The 21,253-nt window shown below is 37.1% G+C and overlaps 1 protein-coding gene across 2 annotated transcripts in view; it reads left to right on the top strand.

Moving 5' to 3' along the window:
• The window catches only part of LOC136026014 (uncharacterized), a 117,523-nt gene that overhangs the window by 90,971 nt on the left and 5,299 nt on the right, over positions 1 to 21,253 (top strand). For both annotated transcript variants that reach the window (XM_065702164.1, XM_065702163.1), the window contains one exon: positions 6,396 to 6,610. In XM_065702164.1, the coding sequence (XP_065558236.1) occupies positions 6,396 to 6,610 (215 nt within the window). The remainder of the gene's footprint in view (positions 1 to 6,395; positions 6,611 to 21,253) is intronic.

Genomic DNA, 21,253 nt, shown 5'->3' with positions numbered 1-21,253 from the left:
TGTTGAGGAGGGAGCATTCCTCTTCATATGCATGATGATTTCTGTTCGTTTTAAGTTTTTTTGTTGCTCCTTACTTCCAGTTGAAAACCTTCTTTTTATTTAATTTCTGATCGTTTTTTAAATGTGCTAGGAAATCTGGCCCCACCTCCATGGAGAGACCCCCTCCCCACAGTAATATCCTCTAGACAATTCAATCGTTCAATTGAGCCTCCTCCCGATGTTCTAGAACCACATGGTCGATACTATAACCCTTGGAAAAAAACAAACAAATAAACACGCATCCGTTATCTTTCTTCTGGCAAAAAAAAAATTCCACATTTTTATAGATAGGAGCCTGAAACCAATACAATAGGGTTTTCTGATATGCTAAATCTGGTGATGTGGTTTTCATTAGGATCGCATGAGTTTTAGAGGGTGTTATCCCCTTTTTCGAAAATCGGGCAAATTTTTTCAGGCACGTATCCATTGATGAGTTAAGACTAAACTTACTGAAATTTATATATTTGAAAGTAGAATACAAAGCCGATCTCTTTGATATATCTATCGGTATCAAAATTCCGTTTTTTAGAGTTCGGTTACTATTGAGCCGGGTAACTCCTTGTTTACTACCTTACTTGTTATTTGCCTGCTCAGTCAGTCTTGTCTTGTCAGTTCACGTATAGCATTCATTCAGTGAACATCTTAACCGGATTTACTCTCACAAAGTTTTGATAAAACAAGAATGCATTCGAGATAAACGCTCCTACTTTGCGTCGGACCGTTCATTTAGTGTTCAGCAAGGTTAATTGGCTGTCGACATTTTTTGGATAGATTCAGATGCCAATATTACGCGAAGTGAGTAATTAAAGGTTTTTTGTGTGGTAGTATATTTCTACAGTCTATTTTTTCTTGGAGTTCAATTACTATTTTGTATAATGGGAGGAAAGAGGAAGAAGGAAAAATCTGACAAGTTTTTTCTCACATCCAGTCCTATGGAAGGAATCTCATTGAAATCACTAGCTGATAGTTTGAGTCTAGTTTTACAGACTGTTAAAGAAAATTCAACTACGTCAAATGAGCTGAATGTTAATTTTAAAGGATTAGATCAAAGGATTTCTAAGATTAAAGAAACTGCATTGGAATCGAAATTGGAGGTGAAAGATATTAAGCCTAAAGTGATCAGCCTTTAGGTAGAAACCAATGATTTGAAGAACCGCATTTCTGTGCTGGTTGATGAAAATTCTTTACTGAAATCGCAGTTATCTAGCCTAAGGCATACAATGATGAAGCAGGAAAGTAAAGAAACTGATAAAAATATTCTAGTATGGAACGTGACAGCGATTGATACTGTAAACGCTAAGGTGAGTTTTGATAGTATTATTTCGTCATGCCTTGGAATCCATGAGGTACCCAAATACATGATAGCTGATGTTAAGCCTGAAAAAAAGCTGATAAAGGCTATCATGGAGAACAGGGAGCTGAAAGTGACAGTTCTAAAACAGGCTCGAAATCTTCGTGGAAAAACTATCATGGGCAATCAGAATGTTTTTTTTTTATCCGATGATTCTCCCCCGTCTGTTCGAGAAGTTTGAAAAAAACTTTTAGCTATCCGAACCAGTATTCGTGAAAAAACAGGTTTTGAAACTTGGATTGTGAGATCCATACCACCATCTCTGTATTTGTCGCCTTAAGGAAGGGCTAGTGGAAACGTTTTTTTTTTTTTTTTTTTGAAATTCCACCACATATTAGTAGCCTGATTGAAACGCAACGACAGCGAAGGCAAGGAAATGGCCGGGGCAATTTTATGGACTGGGTTACATGACTCAATAATTTTTTTTTCTTTTTTTGTTTAGTGAGTTTGTGGAAGCCCGGACACTTTTTATGTTTTGATAAGAAAAAAGTATTGCTTGAATTATTTGTTGAGTTAGTTTGGTCCGATGCAATAAAAATAGTAATGGTGACTTATATAATGGTATCTTCTGCTAGAACAAATATTGTGTCTTTTTATTGTATTGCTATTTTTTTTTGTACCAACAGTATAGTATTAGAACAGACCCATATACTGTGAGTTTTAGTGCTTTTACTTTTCAATAGGAGAGGCATGGGGAAGGAGTTCTCCTTGGCGTGAGGTCAATGTATGATAATGGTTTGGGTGATATTATTATTGTGTTTATGAATGAATGGTTTATATTACCAATGCTGATTATTTGTTTATTTCTTAGTTTTTCCTTGTTTCTTTTTTCTTCTCTTTCCCTGTTTTTTCTTATTAATTCTTACCTTGATTTTATTATCATTATTTATCCAAACTTTGATTATATTATTTTTTACTCTTCTTTCCTTATATTTTTTCCTTATACCTGTGGTCTGATGGGCTTGGTCGTGGGGCGGAACTGCAATCCACCATGAGTAAATCGACGATTTCTGTTAGTGGCCAGGCTGTTATCAACTCTTTGGGGGATCGTTTACTTGGTTTACAAAATAAACCTTTAGATATTGAAAATATTATTACTAATTCAATTGGAAGTAGAAATAAAATGAATAATGATTCTAATTTGGCTTTTAAAAGTAAGTATATTTCGCAATTAAATGGTTCTGCCTCCTCTAAACGAGATGATATTTTCTCTGTATTTCATCTTAGCGTTCAGGGACTCTGCTCGTCTTTTGGTGAGCTGAAACGGATCGTTAGTAATGGAACTCCTGATGTTATAGGATTATATGAAACTTTCCTGGATTCAAAAAAGGATATCCTTCTAGATATTCCATTATCTAGGATGGAGAGGCTGAATAGGAAACAGATGGCGAGAGGTGGCCCTATGCTTTGTATTGCTGATCGTCTTGCATATAATGTCCGAAATGATTTGAGTAGAAATGAAGAAGGAATCTTTGAATCCCTATTTATTGAGATTAAATCAATGCGTAAGTATTTAGTTGTGGGTTTGTTTTATGGGTCCCCCAGTGGATCTGTTCCTTCGTTTTTGAAAATTCTGGAAGAAGGTTTGGACTCAGTCCAAAAACATGCCTGTGAACTAATCCTTATGGGCGATTTTAACCTCAGCCTGCTGGATCAAAATTCTGCTTCAACTATTGATTTTTTGTCAATGATGCTCTCTTCGGGAACTCTACCTTCAGTTTGTATACCAACCCGAGTTACTGAAACACAAGCGTCTCTTATCGATAATATTTTTTCGTCACTAGATGTCTTAGATAACTTAGTGCTGGTTAGTGATATTTCTGATCATTTTCCCGCTATTTCCCGATATAAGAGTGCTAATCAAGCGCAGCGTACAGTATCACCATCTAATCTCCCATTTTTCTGTTGTGGTGATACTGAGCTAAGTCTACTTAATTCTCGTCCGGATGATGTACCATGGGGTAGTTTGGTTTCTGATTCAGATTTCAACCACTCTTTTGATTCCTTTTATGACTTATTTAAAGAAGGAATCCTGGAAATTTGCAATCGGGGTCCAGCGCCCCATACTTCGAAAAGGGTAGCACCACTGAATCCATGGATGACTTCAGGTCTCTATAAAAGCTGGAAAGGGAAAAATTATTTGTGGAAGCTTTACAAGGCTTCACCATCTTTAGCTCATCACGGACGATTCAAGGCCTATAGGAATATATTTAATTCTTTGTGTCGGAAGGCAAAGTCTCAGTATTATCATAGGAAATTTTCTGAATGTGGGAAGTATGTAAGGAAGACATGGTATTTAATTAATTCAGTTCTTAGACCTACTCCCCCTCTGCCTTCAGTTTCATCAATGCTGAAAATCGATGGTAAAACCGTCCAAGGAGATGCAGATGTTCAGCTAGAGCTTACCTCTTATTTTGCTAATATAGGAAAGGTAACTGCTTCCTCTGCAAGCTTTGCAACTTCTCTTTGCGATTTCAGAGCCTTTCTTGGACCCTCATGTTTGAAGTCGATGGTCTTGAATTCTGTTTTTGAATTTGAGGTAGCTCGTATCGTAAATGGCCTTAAAGGATCATCCTCTTTAGGACCAGACAAAATCCTACAAGGGTTATCCGTGCCATTCTGCCTGCTATTCTGTCACCACTGACTGAGCTCGTCAATCTGTCTTTCGAGAAAGGTATTTTCCATGAACTTCTCAAGCGAGCTAAGGTTATAATACTCTATAAAGGTGGTTCTCGGAGTGGTCCTCCCAATTATAGGCCAATTTCTCTCCTATCTGTTTTCAGAAAAATTTTTGAGAAGGCTATGCTATCCAGGCTTCTTAGTTTTCTGGATGCAAAGGATTTTTTGAATGATTTCCAGTTTGGATTCCGAGCGAGTCACTCTACGGAGCATGCTTGTGCAGCTTTATCGAATTTCGTTCATTCGGCAATAGATTCTGGTCATATCCCTGCAGCTTCATTTTTGGATGTTCGTAAAGCTTTTGATTCCTTGACTCATCGGATTCTTCTTTGGAAACTATCACATATTGGTATAAGATCAAACGCTTATTCTTGGTTTGATTCATATCTTTCTGGTAGGCCTATTTCAATTGATCCGCTTTTCCAGATCCCTTCTGTAATATATTATGGCGTCCCGCAAGGATCTGTACTTGGTCACATTTTATTTTTGATTTATTTTAATAATCTGATTTCGGCTGTAAAAAACACCAGGCCTCTGGCATGCTGCGAGCTGTGTCATCCTGATGCTTAGTCGTGTTCCAATACTTCTTCTAATGAAGATTTTCTTGTTGCTTTTGCTGATGATACCACTCTTGGGATCCTTGGGAAGACGTAATGTGATATCAAGTCTAACCTTATGGCATTATTTGAGAGAGTTATGTCATGGTTTAATGCCAATTACTTGGTCTTGTATGTTGGTAAATCACATTTTCTTATTTTTTCTGGAGTTGGTATAGCTTTCCCTCAGCTTACACACCTTCAGGTGTCACAAGGCTCCTTGTGTAGACCAGGGAATGGGCTGGTCCGGTTTCTTGGTATCCTGCTTGATGAGAACCTTTCATTCAGAAATCATGTAGCCATGATTAGGGTTAAGGTCTCACGGAGTTTGGGTATCATTCGAAAAATTAGATACACATTTCCTGGATATTATCTGAAACTTCTTTTTTTCTGTCTTGTCCAGTCATATGTTTCTTATTGCCCCACTGTATGGATGTCTACTTTTCCGTCTACACTGCGGTCATTTTCCGTCATGTATAATAAAGCACGGCGTCTGGTTATGGACACCAACCGTTCTTCCCCAACACAGCTCTTAAATCTACGGTCTATTTACATTATTTCTTGTGCTTCTTTTGTCTTTGATCAACTTCACGGCAATCTTCCAAAATCTCTTCGGAAAACTCCTATGTTTATTTTTGATTCAGCTCCATATAGCCTTCGTTCTTCAAATAATATCTACATTCTGCCTACCCCTACTATTCGATCAGATTTCAATCCCCACATTGCTTGTCGACAGGTCTGGAATTCACTACCTTCTTCAGTGCTGAAATGCCACTCGTTTGTGACTTTTAAAAGGATTCTTAAGGATATTTAAAGAAGAATCAAATAGATTAATTGTTTTCCTCTGAGGAGTTGATAGCCCCTAGTGGTGTGTGGTTTTCCTCTCTACACTTCGCTCCTATGCCTCACGTATGTTCTCTATGTTTTTTTCCCCTTCTAGTTGTTGCCTATATTGTATCCCCCATAAATATATTGCCTGTGAACTGCAATATGTGATTGCCTATATTGAATTTATTGCTTGTATGATATATTTTTTTCTTATTCCCCTTGTATCCCTGGCCATGGAGCCTTTCGAGGGGAATTATGTGGATTGTAATTAGATTTTGAATTGTATTTTGTAGTGTCTTCTATTTAATATTAATAAACTTCCCCCCCCCTCTCTCTCTCTCTCTCTCTCTCTGTCTCTGTCTCTGTCTCTGTCTCTCTCTCTCTCTCTCTCTCTCTCTCTCTCTCTCTCTCTCTCTCTCTCTCTCTCTCTCTCTCTCTCTCTCTCTCTCTCTCTCTCTCTCTCTCTCTCCTCTCTCTCTCTCTCTCTCTCTCTCTCATGTCTCTCTCTCTCCCTCTCTCGCATGCTTCAATTTTAGCAATGACAACTCAAATTGTGTTTGGTTAGCTTTTATGCGTACATATAGAAATTGACGTTGTAGGTGCAATTTCGTTAAATGTAGAATAAAGTTTGTTTTGTTTTTTTTAATGAAGCCTATTTTTGGACTGTCTTTAAGGATATTTTCGTTTTTTTGTTTTTCTGTTTTTTTTAGAAAATACTCTACTTGAGAAAAATCAATTTAATATTTTTGGCCTTTAACAGCTACTGCATTCAATCAGCTATGCGGAAATTAAATTAAAGTGTTGCTTCCGCGACAGTTTTATCGAAAAATCGACCAAAGTTTGTTGAAATGCGTTATCTTAACAATGCATATATAATCATTTATAATATCTCTACTTTTCAGAATTTGAAAGTGTCCAAGGCTCTACTGATGGAACCTCTTCAGATTTCACTTTGTTTTTCCTGTTTTATAACGACTCGAGCGGAGGAGTCCCTCAAGAGCCACCTTGCAGTGAAGTTTTTCATTTGAATTCCACTCAACCAAGACTGAGTCTAATTCTTCTACAGAACAGACTCCTCTTAAGAGCTAAATCTCTCAGTTGTAGCTACAAAATTAAGGTAAGATTGAAATTAAAATAGAGTCTGTATCGCTTGAGAACCTTCATTCTCACCCATCGTGCTTTTTGGAAAAGCGGTAAAATTTTGCGAAGCATAGGTATTGTCCTGGTAAAACCGTTTGCTAAAAAGTATAAGTATGCTTTTGCCGAATTTTGCCCTTGTATAAAGAAAAAAAAACTGAAGAAATATGAAAGTATAAGAGTTCAAAATAGGGATGAAACCTTTTAATCGACAGTGAACAGATATAACATTTTTAACTGGATATTTCGAGCACATATACAGTGTTCATCATCAGCAGTAAACTAAAAGAAATACATATTTTTCCGAAAATGAAAATTGAAAAACTGCTTTTATTCGTGAGGTGAAAATGATTTTTACATGATTTTGAAGTAGTAGCTAAAACTGGGTCCTAGTTTCAATTTTTTTCGGGGGGGGGGGCTGATCTATGTTGAAACTTTTTTCTTGCAATTTGTCTCCTTTTTTTGGCTAGAAAATATTTGTTCCGCATTGTAGTTTCCCACAAAATGGTTTATGTTAGAATCTAGAATAACACGGCAAGGAACTAAAAATTTGTTTTTTATACGGCTTGGCCCAACAAGCTATTTGGATATGCAGATCATCTTTTAATTCTAAGACTAGATTTTTCAGTTACTGTACTCTAATTAAGGACTTTACAGCTTCAAACAATGTTTTGTGTTTAATTAGATGATCAGAATTCCTGTCACTTAGGTAAATGCATGAATTGAATTTTAGGTGAGCACACAAATTCTGAAGGATTCTGAGCATTAGTGATGTCGTCGTGAACTGTTGAAACAGTTTTGAATTCAAGCATTAAGATTTCTAAATCATTATCTAAATTTAAAAAAAAACAGCAACGTTTATTTAAAATGTAGGATTTTTGTTATAACTTCAGTGACTAAAAAAATTTCTTTAAGCAAGTTAAAGTGTACCTAACTCAAAATATTAAGGCAAAATTTTTGGCTGGATATTCAAATTTAAGCTGATACAAGCGTTTGCGAAGTTCCCATTAGAGCGTGTTTCAGACATCTTAATTTCTGCTTCCTAATATATGGGTTGATTAGGTTTTTTCTGCGATATTTTTTTTTATAAATTGGCAAAATACGAAAAAGATCAGCCATGCCATTCAGTCAATTTTAGAATTTAAATTCACACCACCAAGTGTGATACTTGAGCTCATTCCTGTTTTTGCTACTTTTATTACTGTTAAGAATTGTTAAAAAATGTTGGTTATGCAACCAGTAGTCCGTAATAGCAAGAGTTTGTACAAAGAAACAACATGATTTTGATGATATATTCTGTTAATTCTCTTGTGCTCAAATATATTAAAAGCAAAAGAATCTTAACTTTAAGAACAAGAGTATTCAACCATTGTTTGTTCAAAAGTTAACAATTCATACTTCTTAATTGTAAATTATTGATACCTTCTGTATTCATTCCGTCAAATATTTTCTGTAACAGAGGTTTGATCTGTTTGAATAAAAATTTAACGATTATTGACAACAATTTTCTGTACTTTTATGGATGACGTTTGTTTAGAAAGGCAATTGATAGCACTATTTTCGTTAACAGAAAATAAAACTCATTTTAAACTTCACTGAGGATTGAAATATATTTTTGGACATAAATTTCGTTTTTTAAAAGTCGATAAAAAAAATCGAAATGAAAAAAATTGGTTTTTCTGTCAAATATTCGATAAAAAGAACCAAATATAAAGCCAAAATCACCCTGAGATGCTTCTTGAAATATGTGAAACATATATTCCAAAACTATCTTCTGAAATATTTGACCCTTAGAGTAAATACAGAATTAGGTTGTCACGAAGGATTCTCGTTGCTTCTTCTTTTTTGTTGTTTTTCTAATTTTGATGTAAATCAAAATTATATTTCGTCGGAGTGTCAAGACTTATAAAAAGAAAAGACAAAGTAGAAACATCAGTGCTTATGCTGTTTCCCCTCACGGGAATAAACTAGGAATATAAGACCTTATGGGATTCCGAAAGCCGCAACTTAATACGGAGAAGACCTGTTTGCCCCTTGTGTTGAATAAATCATCTCCCTTTCTTTTCGTGAATTACAAATGACGTTTGCCTAGAATGTAATTGATTCGTCTGATGGCCTAACGAAACAGGGTTTGAATTCCCAGACCGTGAAACAAGGTTTTCTTTTTTCTTAGGAGTAAATACTCTAAAGTGCCCTCAGTTAGATTATTCCTGTGTCTCTTTTGTTTTGCTAAAGGAACCCTTTTCTCTTTTTTAATGTGTTTTGTTCTGCTTCTATATTTGAATATTCCCTTACGAATAAAATAAATTATCATTAATGTGTTGAACAGTATCCGAAATTAAATGCTTAAATTTAACTTCTTAGAGGTAATTTCTCTAATTTCTTTCAATGAAATTTAACTTCAAATAAATGAATTATCATTAATATCGTGAACACTATCCGAAAATAAAAACTCAAATTTGACTTCTTAGAGAGTCATTCAGTAGCGGATTCACCAATTGGAGTAGTAGGCTACGTACGTATCTAAAATTGAAAGATGAGAGACACTGTTGTAATATACCAAACCCCAGCTTTCCTTTAGGCTGTAAAAAAAAGGGCAACTTTCGATATCCAGTATCAATGCAAGATGGTGGGTAGTTGTCCCTGGCTCAAGAATCGTCTTGGCGTTTAAAGAACTTGTTCTTCCTTATATATATATATATATATATATATATATATATATATATATATATATATATATATATATATATATATATATATATATATATATATATATATATATATATATATATATATATATATATATATATATATATATATGTGTGTGTGTGTGTGTGTTAGCTAATAGTGACCAAATCCAAAAATACTTACGTTTTGACTGATTAAATAAAAAAAAACTAATTTTTTTTAGCTGAAAGTAAGGAGCGACATTAAAACTTAAAACGAACAGAAATTACTCCGTATATGAAATGAGTTGTCCCCTCCGCAATCCCTCGCTCTTTACGCTAAAGCTTTTAATTGTTTTAAAAAGTAGAATTGTGGCAAAGAGTCAAACTTTAGCGTAAAGAGCGAGGGATTGCGGAGGGGGACAACTCATTTCATATACGGAGTAATTTCTGTTCGTTTTAAGTTTTAATGTCGCTCCTTACTTTCAGCTAAAAAAAATTATTTTTTTTTTTATTTAATTTCTGAACGTTTTTGAATTAATGCATGTTTGGTTTTGGCTCTCCGCACATAAATTATTAAAATGAAATTTGTATATTAATTCTTGTTTTTGGCTAAATGGCTTTCTCTTAGTTTTGATCAGACGATTTTGAGAAATAAGGGGTGGAGAAGGAGGCCTAGTTGCCCTCCAATTTTTCGGTTACTTAAAAAGGCAACTAGAACTTTTAATTTTTAACGAACGTTTTTATTAGTAAAAAATATACGTAACTTAAGAATTAACTTACGTAACAAACTTTCATAACCTTATGTTTTTATTATGTATACGAGGGGGGTTTGTACCCTCGTTAATACCTCGCTCTTTACACTAAATCGTAAGTTTTGTCCCAATTCTTTAAGAATGACCCCTGAATCAGAAAGGCCGTAGAATAAATAGCTAAAATTACTAAAAATACTTTAGCATAAAGAGCAAGGTATTTATCTCCTCCTAAATACCTCGCTCTTTATGCTAAAGTATTTTTAGAACCCCTCATATGCGTAATAATCTCTGTTCGTTTTAAGTTTCAATGCTACTTCTTCCTTTCCTTTGAAAAAACGTTTTCATGTTTATTTTTCATTGTTTTCTTATTGTAATGCTAGAGAATCCTGCGCCCTTGTCATTGAATTTTTCTTCCCACATGACAGATTCCTCCAAGGAAAGATCCTCCAACATAGCCCCCTCTCCTCAGCCCCACCCCCAAACAAAATAAAATCCCCCTGAAAACGTCTGTACACTTCCCAATAACCATTACTATATGTAAACACTGGTCAAAGTTTGTAACTTGCAGCCCCTCCCCCAGGGATTTTGGGGGAGTAAGTCATCCCTAAAGACATAATTCTTATGGTTTTTGACTATGCTGAACAAAATGGCTATCTCAAAATTTTGATCCGTTGACTTTGGGAAAAAAATGAGCGTGGGAGGGGGCCTAGATGCCCTCCAATTTTTTTGGTCACTTAAAAAGGGCACTAGAACTTTTCATTTCCATTAGAAAGAGCCCTCTTGTGACATTCTAGGACCACTTGGTCGATACGATGACCCCTGGGGGAAAAAAAAAAAAAACAAATAAACACGGACCCGTGATTTGTCTTCTGGCAAAAAATACAAAATTCCACATTTTTGTAGATAGGAGCTTGAAACTTCTACAGTAGGGTTCTCTGATACGCTGAATCTGATGGTGTCATTTTCGTTAAGATCCTACGACTTTTAAGGGGGGGTTTCCCCCTATTTTCCTAAACAAGGCAAATTTTCAAAATTCAATGTTTTAGAGTTTTGGTTACTATTGAGCCGGGTCGCTCCTTACTACAGTTCGTTACCACGAACTGTTTGATAAGATGGCTTGTGTTGGCAGGCATAAGCCCTTCCCACTTCTCTTTTCGGAATTTCAAAAATATGCAGCAAGTACAAATGCTGCAACATCCAGGAAGAATGTGGGTCTTTTTCCGTGGTTTGTTTAATAATTAAATGTGATAAACAATACATTTTACTAATGAAACGTCTCCCTCTTCACCTTTGTTTTTTTTTTATTATTGTGACCTCCTTTGAATAGTTCGTTATTACGCCCTTCCATATTGTTCCTAGGACTCTTATAAAAAAAATTGACATCCGTCATTTAATATCCGAAAAAAATATCTATTGCTGAAGAACACTGAAAGTTCTTAATTTTTGTTGCAAGCTAAGGAATTCAAATTTAAAATAAATAGGTAGTTTTTTTCTTTAAATATCCTTTTTTCTATCCCTTTTTGCATCTGAATTAAGTAGCCAGAGTCAGCTTGTCCTATATAGGCATTCTTAAACAAATCGTTTCATTATTAAAAAATATGAGATTTTTATTTTTTATTAACGCATATTTTAAATAGTATTCTTATGGTCATATAATCAGTAAGGACACCAAAACCACCATTTGCTAGTGCCGATCAAATTAACAAAAGGTTGCTTAGAGGATTAATTAATTTTTGTAATTGGAGACACATTTATTGGGAAACACCAACATACATATTTTGCCTAAGCACATAAGGCTGACTCATTTTTAAATTTTTCTTTAAAGACGACATTGTTTTGTTTCTTTTTCTCTCTTTATCAGGTATTTTGAGCATTTCTCGATCTAATCCTATTAAGCAGTGCTATTTGTACCAGAATCATGAAAATAACCCGTTAGTTACCACATATTCCAATTCCCTATCTATAAAGGGACCTTGTTAAAGTATTCCTTAGACAACTAGGTATTCCCTTTCATTATAAATCCTATTCATAAATTTCAACATCCCCCTTTCCAATTCCATGTCTGGACTTTCAAAAAATGTTAACCATAAATTCAGGACTTTTAGTCTTATTTTTTTTTTTCCATTTAACACTATCTCTAACTGCACCTTACAAAATAAATTATCTTTCCTTCTAAATTGTCAAGAATTATCTCGCTATTTCTATAGAAATATTTATTTCCATAACATTATCCCAGTTCAGCATGCTGTCAAAATGTCAAGGTCGTCTCCCCTTGAAATTTCACATCAGTGATTGAGATCCCATTACTATCTTTAAATTAGATCGAAAAAAAATAGTTTTCTCAAATAAAAGTAAAGAAGAACATTATAGCTTAAAATGAACATAAATTATACAGAATATGAATGACGAAGAATGCACCCTCCTGAGCCTCCCGCTCTCTCTGCTAAAGTCTTATAGAGATTTTAAAATACTTCTTTTTCCCTATCAACCCTTGGGTTTGAGCAGTCCTTCTTACGGAATTGGGTCAAAAGTCAAATTTTAGCGTATAGAGCGGGGTCGAGGAAGAGGTCACGCCCTCATATGCAAAATAATCTTGTTCATTTTCTATTTTAATGCCACTTTCATTTCTATTTAAGATTGTGTCTTTTAATTTAGTTTACATTAGTTTTTCATAATATATCCAAGGCTACTTTAAAAGTGAAGAGGGCTACCACCCGTCGATCCTGAGTCTTTAAACCTTAATATAACTTTTAAAAGGCCATGTTTTGAGAAGAGTCCCCACTTTCAACTTCTGCATCGGTAGTCACAGCACTTGTGACTGACTCTAAGAGTCAGTCACAGTGACAAAAGAGTCACTGACTCTTTTGCTGCACTTAAAAATATTCTGGAAATCGGAGGAGCGCTATCAACCCCCTACCCCCTTGCCCCAGCATCAATAACAAAGGCAAAGACCAAAAGTATTCCAAAGGATCAAGAGGGATTAGGTATCAGTTTCTATCTCTCCCTTTTTCTCCTTTCCCAAAGTTCATTCAATTTTTTGTGTTCCTATAACTGAACTCTCGTGTAACTGAGCCTCAAACAACAGTATTCCCATTAACTGAACCCTCGTGTAACTGAACCATTGTGCAACTGTATCTCATTTATCTGGACTCCCGTGTGACCGAACATACCAAAAATCATCTTTATTTAATGAACCCTTGTGCACTCGTTTAACTGAACCCTGTGCAATTGAACCCTGTTTAACTAAGCACTGTTCAACTGAACCCTCGTGGAACTCAAACCCCTTTTAGATGAACTTTCCATGTAACTGGACCCTCGTTCAACTGAACTCCTGTGTAACTCAACCCCATTCAACTGATCCCACATGCAACTCAACCACCATTTAACTAAACCCCATTCAACTGAACTGATCTGAACCCTCGTGCAGCTCAACCCCCACTTAATTGAACACTGGAAGAACTCAACCCCATCAAACTGAATCCTCAGTCAACCGAGCCCCACTGCAATTCAACTCTCACTCAACTCAATATACATGCAACTCTAACCCATTCAGCTCAGTTTAATTCAGCCCTCGTACAATTAATCCTCTTTTGACCTGGATCCGTATGATTCAAGTCCCATTCAAAATACCCACATTCAAATCAACCCTCAGCAAATCAATAATAAAACTAGAAAATGGAATTCAACACCTTTTGTAAAAGTGACAAAATCTAACTCAAACAAAATGGTCTTTTTATGGTTTAATTCTTTTTTGTTCTTTTTTATTATATGCCATTTCTACTTAGAACCACCCCCCCCCCCCCGCTATCTCCAAAAAACAACAATGCATCCTTCTCTCCTATATATCTGTAGATTAGGAGGTTCAGGCTCTGTGCTTGTAGAGAAGCGCCACAGAATGAATGAATGAATGAATGAACTTTATTACCCGTAAAGTATAAAAAACACAAAGTACAGAGTATCATGAATAAATAAACAAAAACAAATACGATAAACAGCGAAGAAATACAAAATTGAAACTAACAAAAGACAATGTGGATTAATCAACCAGTATCAATATGGAAAAAAGGCTGCAGAGGGTCATAAACGTGAATAAAGTTGACAGTCTTTTTACATAAATCATCACTGGAAGACCGAATCCGAGAAGGAACATCTACTAAACCAAATCGAGCAATTATTTTTTTGTTTCGGTGCCATCTAGGAAGCCGGAGGAGGAATTTGCAATATCTGAAATAAGCCGTACGTAGAGTATGTCGATCTTTCTTACGAAACAGATGAGCCATGCCTGATAAAAACAAAAGCACAGGGGCGCAATAAGCGTTATAAATCATGCACAAACCGTTGCGGTTATAACGGCTTTTGTTTGGGGATATTTTTCCGTAAGCGACGCGTAGGTTTTTCACGGCTTGATTCACTAGGGATAAACAGGTAGTGGAAAGTGTTGGGCCGAAACACAGACCAAGCCAACTAACTAAAGAAGAACATGGTAGAACTGCAGTCCCAGTAACGAATGGAGCGACCGCATAAGGGCTATTAAAACAAATAAACTCGCATTTAGACGCATTAACTGACAGTCCAATCTTAGATAGTTCATTGGTTAATATAGTAAAATTAGAAAGCAGTCCACGGCGAGTCCGGGCAACAAGAAGAACGTCATCTGCATATGCAATAGAAGACAAACCAGTAGTACCGTAAAAAACAGAACTTCTAAGGGGACGCAGGCACGATGCAAGCACGCATTTAAATATACTAGGAGACAATACGGCACCTTGCCGAACTCCCTTATTAATTTTTACCGGGTCAGATATTTGGCCATTCCAGGTAACTTGAATTTTAGACTTTGAATACCAAGAAGACAATAAACTTAGTACGGAAGGATTAACACCTGAAGACGCAAGGGAAAATAGAGCCTGAGAGTGCACAATATTGTCGAAAGCTCCAGAAATATCAACAGTAAGACAGTATAAAGACATTTTAGCTTTTACGGCATCTTTCACGAGTCGGCTTAAAACATGATGTGCATGGGAGCAACCGAAACTTTTCCGAAAACCAAATTGAAAAGGCGTAAAATCACAATTCGACTCAATTTCTGGTAGTAACAAATGTTCAAGCAACTTACTTAAGAAACACGATACTGTAATGGGACGATAATTCATACATGACGTGGGGTCCTTGCCTCGCTTTTGAATAGACGTTACACGGCCACAAAGGAAACTATCAGGAACAAGCGACTGTGCTAAGCAAGACTAGAAAAATATTTGTAAATGGTTAAGTAGAGCAGGACAATCATAAGCAAAAAATCGGTAAGAAAGGCCGTCACCATCAAGGCTATTTGAACGCTTAATTTTTCTTAAAGCCCGGCGAATTTCAGATATTGCTACACACTGGACATGAGCCTGCAGGAGACGGTATGGTAAAAGCGGTTTAAGCAACTTATAATAAAAAGACTGAAGAAAACTATTAAATACACTGAACACACGCTTATAATGATGAACAAAATTAGCTAGCTGGAGACAAGATAGGGTAGATGGGGAACATTTCTCACTATTAATAACCTTATTCCAGGAGGCCTTATCGGTGGGGCCTGGCCATGCATTCAAGCGTGCCCTCTTCAAACTGGCCTTATATTCAAGTTTACACTTTTGTTTCACAGAGAAAACAGCTCCGGAAGATGGTCGGTCACATGATATCCACATACGTAGCCAAAATTTGGCTTGTTGCTTAGCACGTTTTACTTCAGGATCAACGTTCCAATTAGGCTTTCTTGTACCAATCCTAACTTTATCCACAGGCACTGCAGCTTTGGAAGCTGATTTAAGGCAATGGACGATTTGACAATAATAGAAATTTAGGTCAACTGTACTTGAAGGCGAGGAAACTGACGTTTGCAGCAGGTGATATGGCACTTTTATGGTCGAGAGTAAAGCAGTTAGCCTAGCAAGGTATAGTGGGACATTAGCACGATCCCAATTCAACTTCATATGCTACTTCGGCTGAGCCGAAAGTATTTTGCCAGATAGCTCACAGGACAAATTACAGCTAAGAATAAGGTGATCGTCTTCAATCTTCTCTTCGTCCACCCTGACAATCGATGATATTAAGCTGGAACTGGAAGAGATCACGTGATCCAGGTTCGATTTTGAACAGCCTCTGTTATGAATATACGTGAATGGGAGGCTCTTAACTGCGACGTGATATATGCTAGGAAGTGATTCTAGCAAGAGGATTGATCTATCGGAGGTACCAAGAATGTCACAGTTAAGGTCACCAGCTAAAACCCAATTTAGGTCTTTCAAACGTAGACTTTCGAGTAGAGACTTTAAACTGGAGCAACATTTAGCGAAAGATGTGAACGATACTATAGAACGTCAATCGCAAGGTAAGTAAACGTTTATAAAGGCGGTACTGTCACATTGAATCGCTAAGATGTTATCATCACAATGAATCACAGAGGGCTTTGATGGGGAACGGAAAAAAATTGCTAGGCCACCGGAAGGGCGGCCTCTAGTTTGCTTGGCCTCTTGCGAAAAGAAATGGTGGACAGAAGATCGCTTCAGGCTAGAAACGTTTGATTTGGTCAAAAGATGTTCTTGCAAGAACACTATGTCATGGACTAATAATTCATTAATTAACAAGTCTTTGTCTTTTGTGCCGTTAATATTAAGAGAAGCAAAACTTAAAATAGTGGCTTGGTTCATTTTGGAGCAGAGTTCAGAGCGCGTTTTATCACTGGGCAATTCATACTATAGGAAACATGAGCTTCGCCGCAGTTGGCACATTTCGGAGCCTCTAAGCAAGGATTGTCTTTAGTATTGGAATGGCATCCAGAACATTTAGAGCACTTCATCTCATTCGGGGCACATGGGCAGTGAGCTAACGAATGATGGATACTTTGGCATCTAAGACACCGTCTGGGCAATTCTTTGTATTCCGATATTTTAAAAGACTCGAAACCCAAGCGCAGACCTGTAGCGATGGCAGATTTTAGTGAAGCGAAATTAAGGAACTCTAAACGGAATGTATGAAAAGAGCCGGTCTGGCTGGCCTCAACAAGACCAGGAATAACGGAGATGAGTATACTGCTAGAAACACTGTCGGGAAGTCCCCTAATTACTCCAAGAGGTTTGCGATCAATCACTTTAGCAAGAATATTTGGATAGCTCGCAACAGCAGATGCGGCAAGAGAATTGGCGGAAACTTTATCCCGCGTAACAACAACCCATCTTTTCCTTACCGGATCAGACTTTACCGACACAATACCGTCATGTCCGGCGAAAGAATCAAGCTTTTCCTTGCGAGAAACGGGGTCTCTTAGTTCTGGAGGCGGATATTTAAGAACAACGGCGTACGAGGGTTTGTGATTGGTACCCTTACTATCTGAGACCAAAGAACTATTAATAGACGTTGTTGGACTATTGAGGTGAGCAAGCGATTTTAACTGATCAAGGCACTGGTTGACTTTGGCGGTAAGGATAGAATAAGCTGACGCCGGAATGCTAGGGACTTCAGAGGGGGATTTGATCACGAACTCTGGAATATCAATATTTTCTGCAGAGCAGCGAGAAAGAGTAGCGATAATGTCCGACAATGAACTATTCTTAGCACTGGGTCCCGAACGACGAGGTATAGGCTCATCTGGGAAGCAATTGCTATATAAAAGTTTCTTAGCTCCAAGAACATCTTCAAACGGGAAAAAATCACTAGCGTATTTCACAATAGACTGATGGTCCAACCCCTCATCGAGATTGTGCTGAGCAAAATTCAAAACTGGGCAATAATAAAGCGTACTGGTATTCCAATTGTCCATGATAAGCAAATTTCACTCACGGCTCGGCATCAGTCCAAAAACAATTAAGTGAAAAAGGTATATCCACAGAGAAGTTCTCAATAAGCACAATTATGAAATGATCCGCACTGGCTAAATGAATGCAATGAGAATAAATAATAACTTATCTTTGAGTGGGGCTAGTAATCCAGTGATTTGCAAGTAATCCAAATATTTCAATGCACGACTCAGATGATAGTACTGCTGAATATTAACTCACAGCCACAATCCATAAATAATCCTTAAGCCGTAATCGTATACAAGTTTATAAATTTATTGAACAAGTTTCAATTACAAGTTCAAAAGTATTTCACTCGTTATTTATTCCAAACAGGTACAGAGTTAATCCGGCTTAAATTCAATTAGTTGTTGACTGGTCAAATCACACGTCACAAATTATCAGAGCTAGCGAAATGCGACTGCACTGAATGAATGCTAGATGCGGAGAATAAACGTCAAATCTGGAAAGAAGAACAATTCCCCCAATAGTGGCGTGACTCCATAATTTTGTCTATCTTCAAGAAGGGAGATGCTATCCAATGTAAAAAATTATAGAAGATTTCACTCATATCCATTGCAGCAAAAATTTCTGTATGGTCCTCCTCAGCTGGTTTAGTCCCCCCGACGCAACACAAGAACCAGGCGAAACCAAGCTGGTTTCCAACCAGAAATGGGATACGTTGACCAGCCATTTACACTCAGGCAAATCCTTGAACATAGAACAAAACACCAGCATTTCACGATGACCCTGTTATAGACTTCTCAGACCTAAGAGGCAGCATCTGGGTGGCTATGACTGAAGATGGAGTTCTAGATAATCTGTTGATACAGGTGAAGGCAGATCGATTACAATAATACACGTGCCTAAATTCATGATAACGGAAATCTCTACACGATGTTCCTCAATGAACACGGTGTAACTCAGGGATATGTTCTCTACCCCATGCTTTTCAACTTCATAATTGGCCGGATAATGTCCAGGGCAATGTCAGGCTTTGATAGCGCACAAGTCAACCCCGATTTTATACTGAGTGATCTAGATTACGCTGACGACATCGGTGTCCTGTCTGGGACAGTCACAAAAGTCCATAAAATGCTTACCAAGGTGGTTCAATCAATGGGTCTCAAAATCAATTTTCTTAAAACAAAATCCAAATATCCAAAACGCCAAATATAATACAGCCTATCTATCTCTATCAAGATGAAATTGAGGTGGTAGAAGAATTCAAGAACCTAGGATCTCTGACTAACAGCAACGGAAGCAGCTCCAAAGAAGTCTTCACTCGAATGGCATCCATGTCAAAAAGTTTACCAATATCAACTCTTGTCTATAGTGTAAGCGTCAAATCCAGTTGCACACAAAGATCCGTATTTACGAGGCACTCGTTAAACTGATTCTCCTCTATATGTGCGAGTCTTGGACGCTGAAAGCATCGGAGGTACATGATCAGGAAGTCTTTGACTATTCTCCCCTTCATAGGATCCTCGGCGTCAGACTAACTGACAGACCGAGCAGTGCAAATCTCCATCGATCATGCTCCTGTAAGCTTAATATAGGGTTAGATATCAAAAAACACCGTCTGCGCTGGTGCGGGCACATCCAGCGCCGACCACCTGAGGCACTGACCAGAAAACCCCTTCACTGCCAGCCTCTCCCTGTCTTGATGAATCGCCAAGGGGGACAGCACAAAAAACAGAGCATGTCTGTCTCAAAGCTGACCTCAAACCAAAAAGAGGATTTCTTTGCTTTGGCCCACGTTGGGACAAGAACTGGCTCAGACCCTAGACTACCAAAGGTGGATCTCAATCGTTGACAATCGATTGAATGTCACGGAAGGCTCGCAGCTGTTTTCCCTCCTTCTCTTCCTGGTATTTGAAGATTAGTGAAACTTCTCATGCCCAGGGCCTGAACACACTTGATGGTCAAGGTTGCAGCAATAGCTGTACCCTAGTACAGAAAAAGCCCAAACCTAGTTCATGAATTGTAGCTATCATTCCAAAATCATCCTTGCAAAGGGGGACACAATACAGGGATAAAACCTTTTCTAAAGCTCTTCTTTCAACAGAATCGAACGCTTGTTCATAATCTATAAAACCGAGGACTAAAAGTGTTTGATAACTCAGGCACTTCTCAATAATTGACCTACGAGTGAAAATTTTGCTGACGCATCCTCAATCTTTTCTAGAACCGCACGGTTCTTCCTGTGTTTTTTGTCTACAGCTTTTCAGAGTCTAAAAATATCTTATTACTAAGTAATTTGCTACCTAGAGCGACCAGACTAATGCCTTGATAATTACCACGCTCACTCTTATCACCTTTCTTATATAACAGTTTAATTAAGGTTTACTTAAAATCTAGGTACTTCCCTTTTTTCAAAAATCATATTCAAAATCTTCAGTAACTTATATCTAACTTTAGAGCCATCATATTTAAGAAGCACATTTACTACACTATCAGCACCTGGAGCCTTATTATTTTTTATGCTTTTAGTACTGTTGCTAATCCTTCCTCAAAAAAAAATCTTCCTTCACATCTATGGTATCATAAACTTTTTCATTTTCTTCTACATCTTTCCCTGCAACTCTATCTTGGTTTAACACATTCTCAAAATGTTCTGCCCATCTCTCTTTAACTCGTTCCTTATCACTAATTGTGGCCTTGTTCTTTAACTGGGAAAGGTCAAGATTGACTATTCTCTCTCAATTTATTAATACGCCAGTGATCCTTGGCCTCCACTTCACATTCCTTTTGTTTTAGTATGGCTTATCACTCATATTGTTCTCATACAAGCCCCTTGTCACTATTAAACATAAAGATTTTTCTCTAATATCCCTAGCTGCAGTCCTAACTTTCTTCCATAAGACTCCATTAGGGAATGGAAAAAGCCTTTACAACCGCAACGGTTTGTGTATGATTTGTAACGCTTATTGCTCCCCTGTGCTTTTGTTTTTATCAGGCATGGCTCATCTGTTTAGATGACATAGATCGACATACTCTGCGTACGGCTTATTTCAGATATTGCAAATTCCTCCTCCGGCTTCCGGCTTCAAACAAAAAAATAATTACTCGATTTGGTTTAGTTGATGTGCCTTCTCGGATTCGGTCTTCTAGTGATGATTTATGTAAAAAGACTATCAAATTTATTCACGTTTATGACCCTCTGCAGCCTTTTTTCCATATTGATACTTGTTAATTAGTCCATGTTGTTTTTTGTTGGTTTGAATTTTTTTTTCGTCGCTGTTTATCGTTTTTGTCTTTGTTTATTGATAATACTCCGTATTTTGTGTTTTTTGTACTTTTACGGGTAATAAAGTTCATTCATTCATTCATTCATTAGTAACTTCGCACATTGTTTTCTTAAAATAATTCCATCCATCTT

The sequence above is a fragment of the Artemia franciscana genome, chromosome 4, assembly GCF_032884065.1.
Source record: "Artemia franciscana chromosome 4, ASM3288406v1, whole genome shotgun sequence".
NCBI classification, from domain to species: Eukaryota; Metazoa; Arthropoda; class Branchiopoda; order Anostraca; family Artemiidae; genus Artemia; species Artemia franciscana.
The sequence above is the reverse complement of the archived record's forward strand: the minus strand, read 5'-3'. Positions and strand labels throughout refer to the sequence as shown.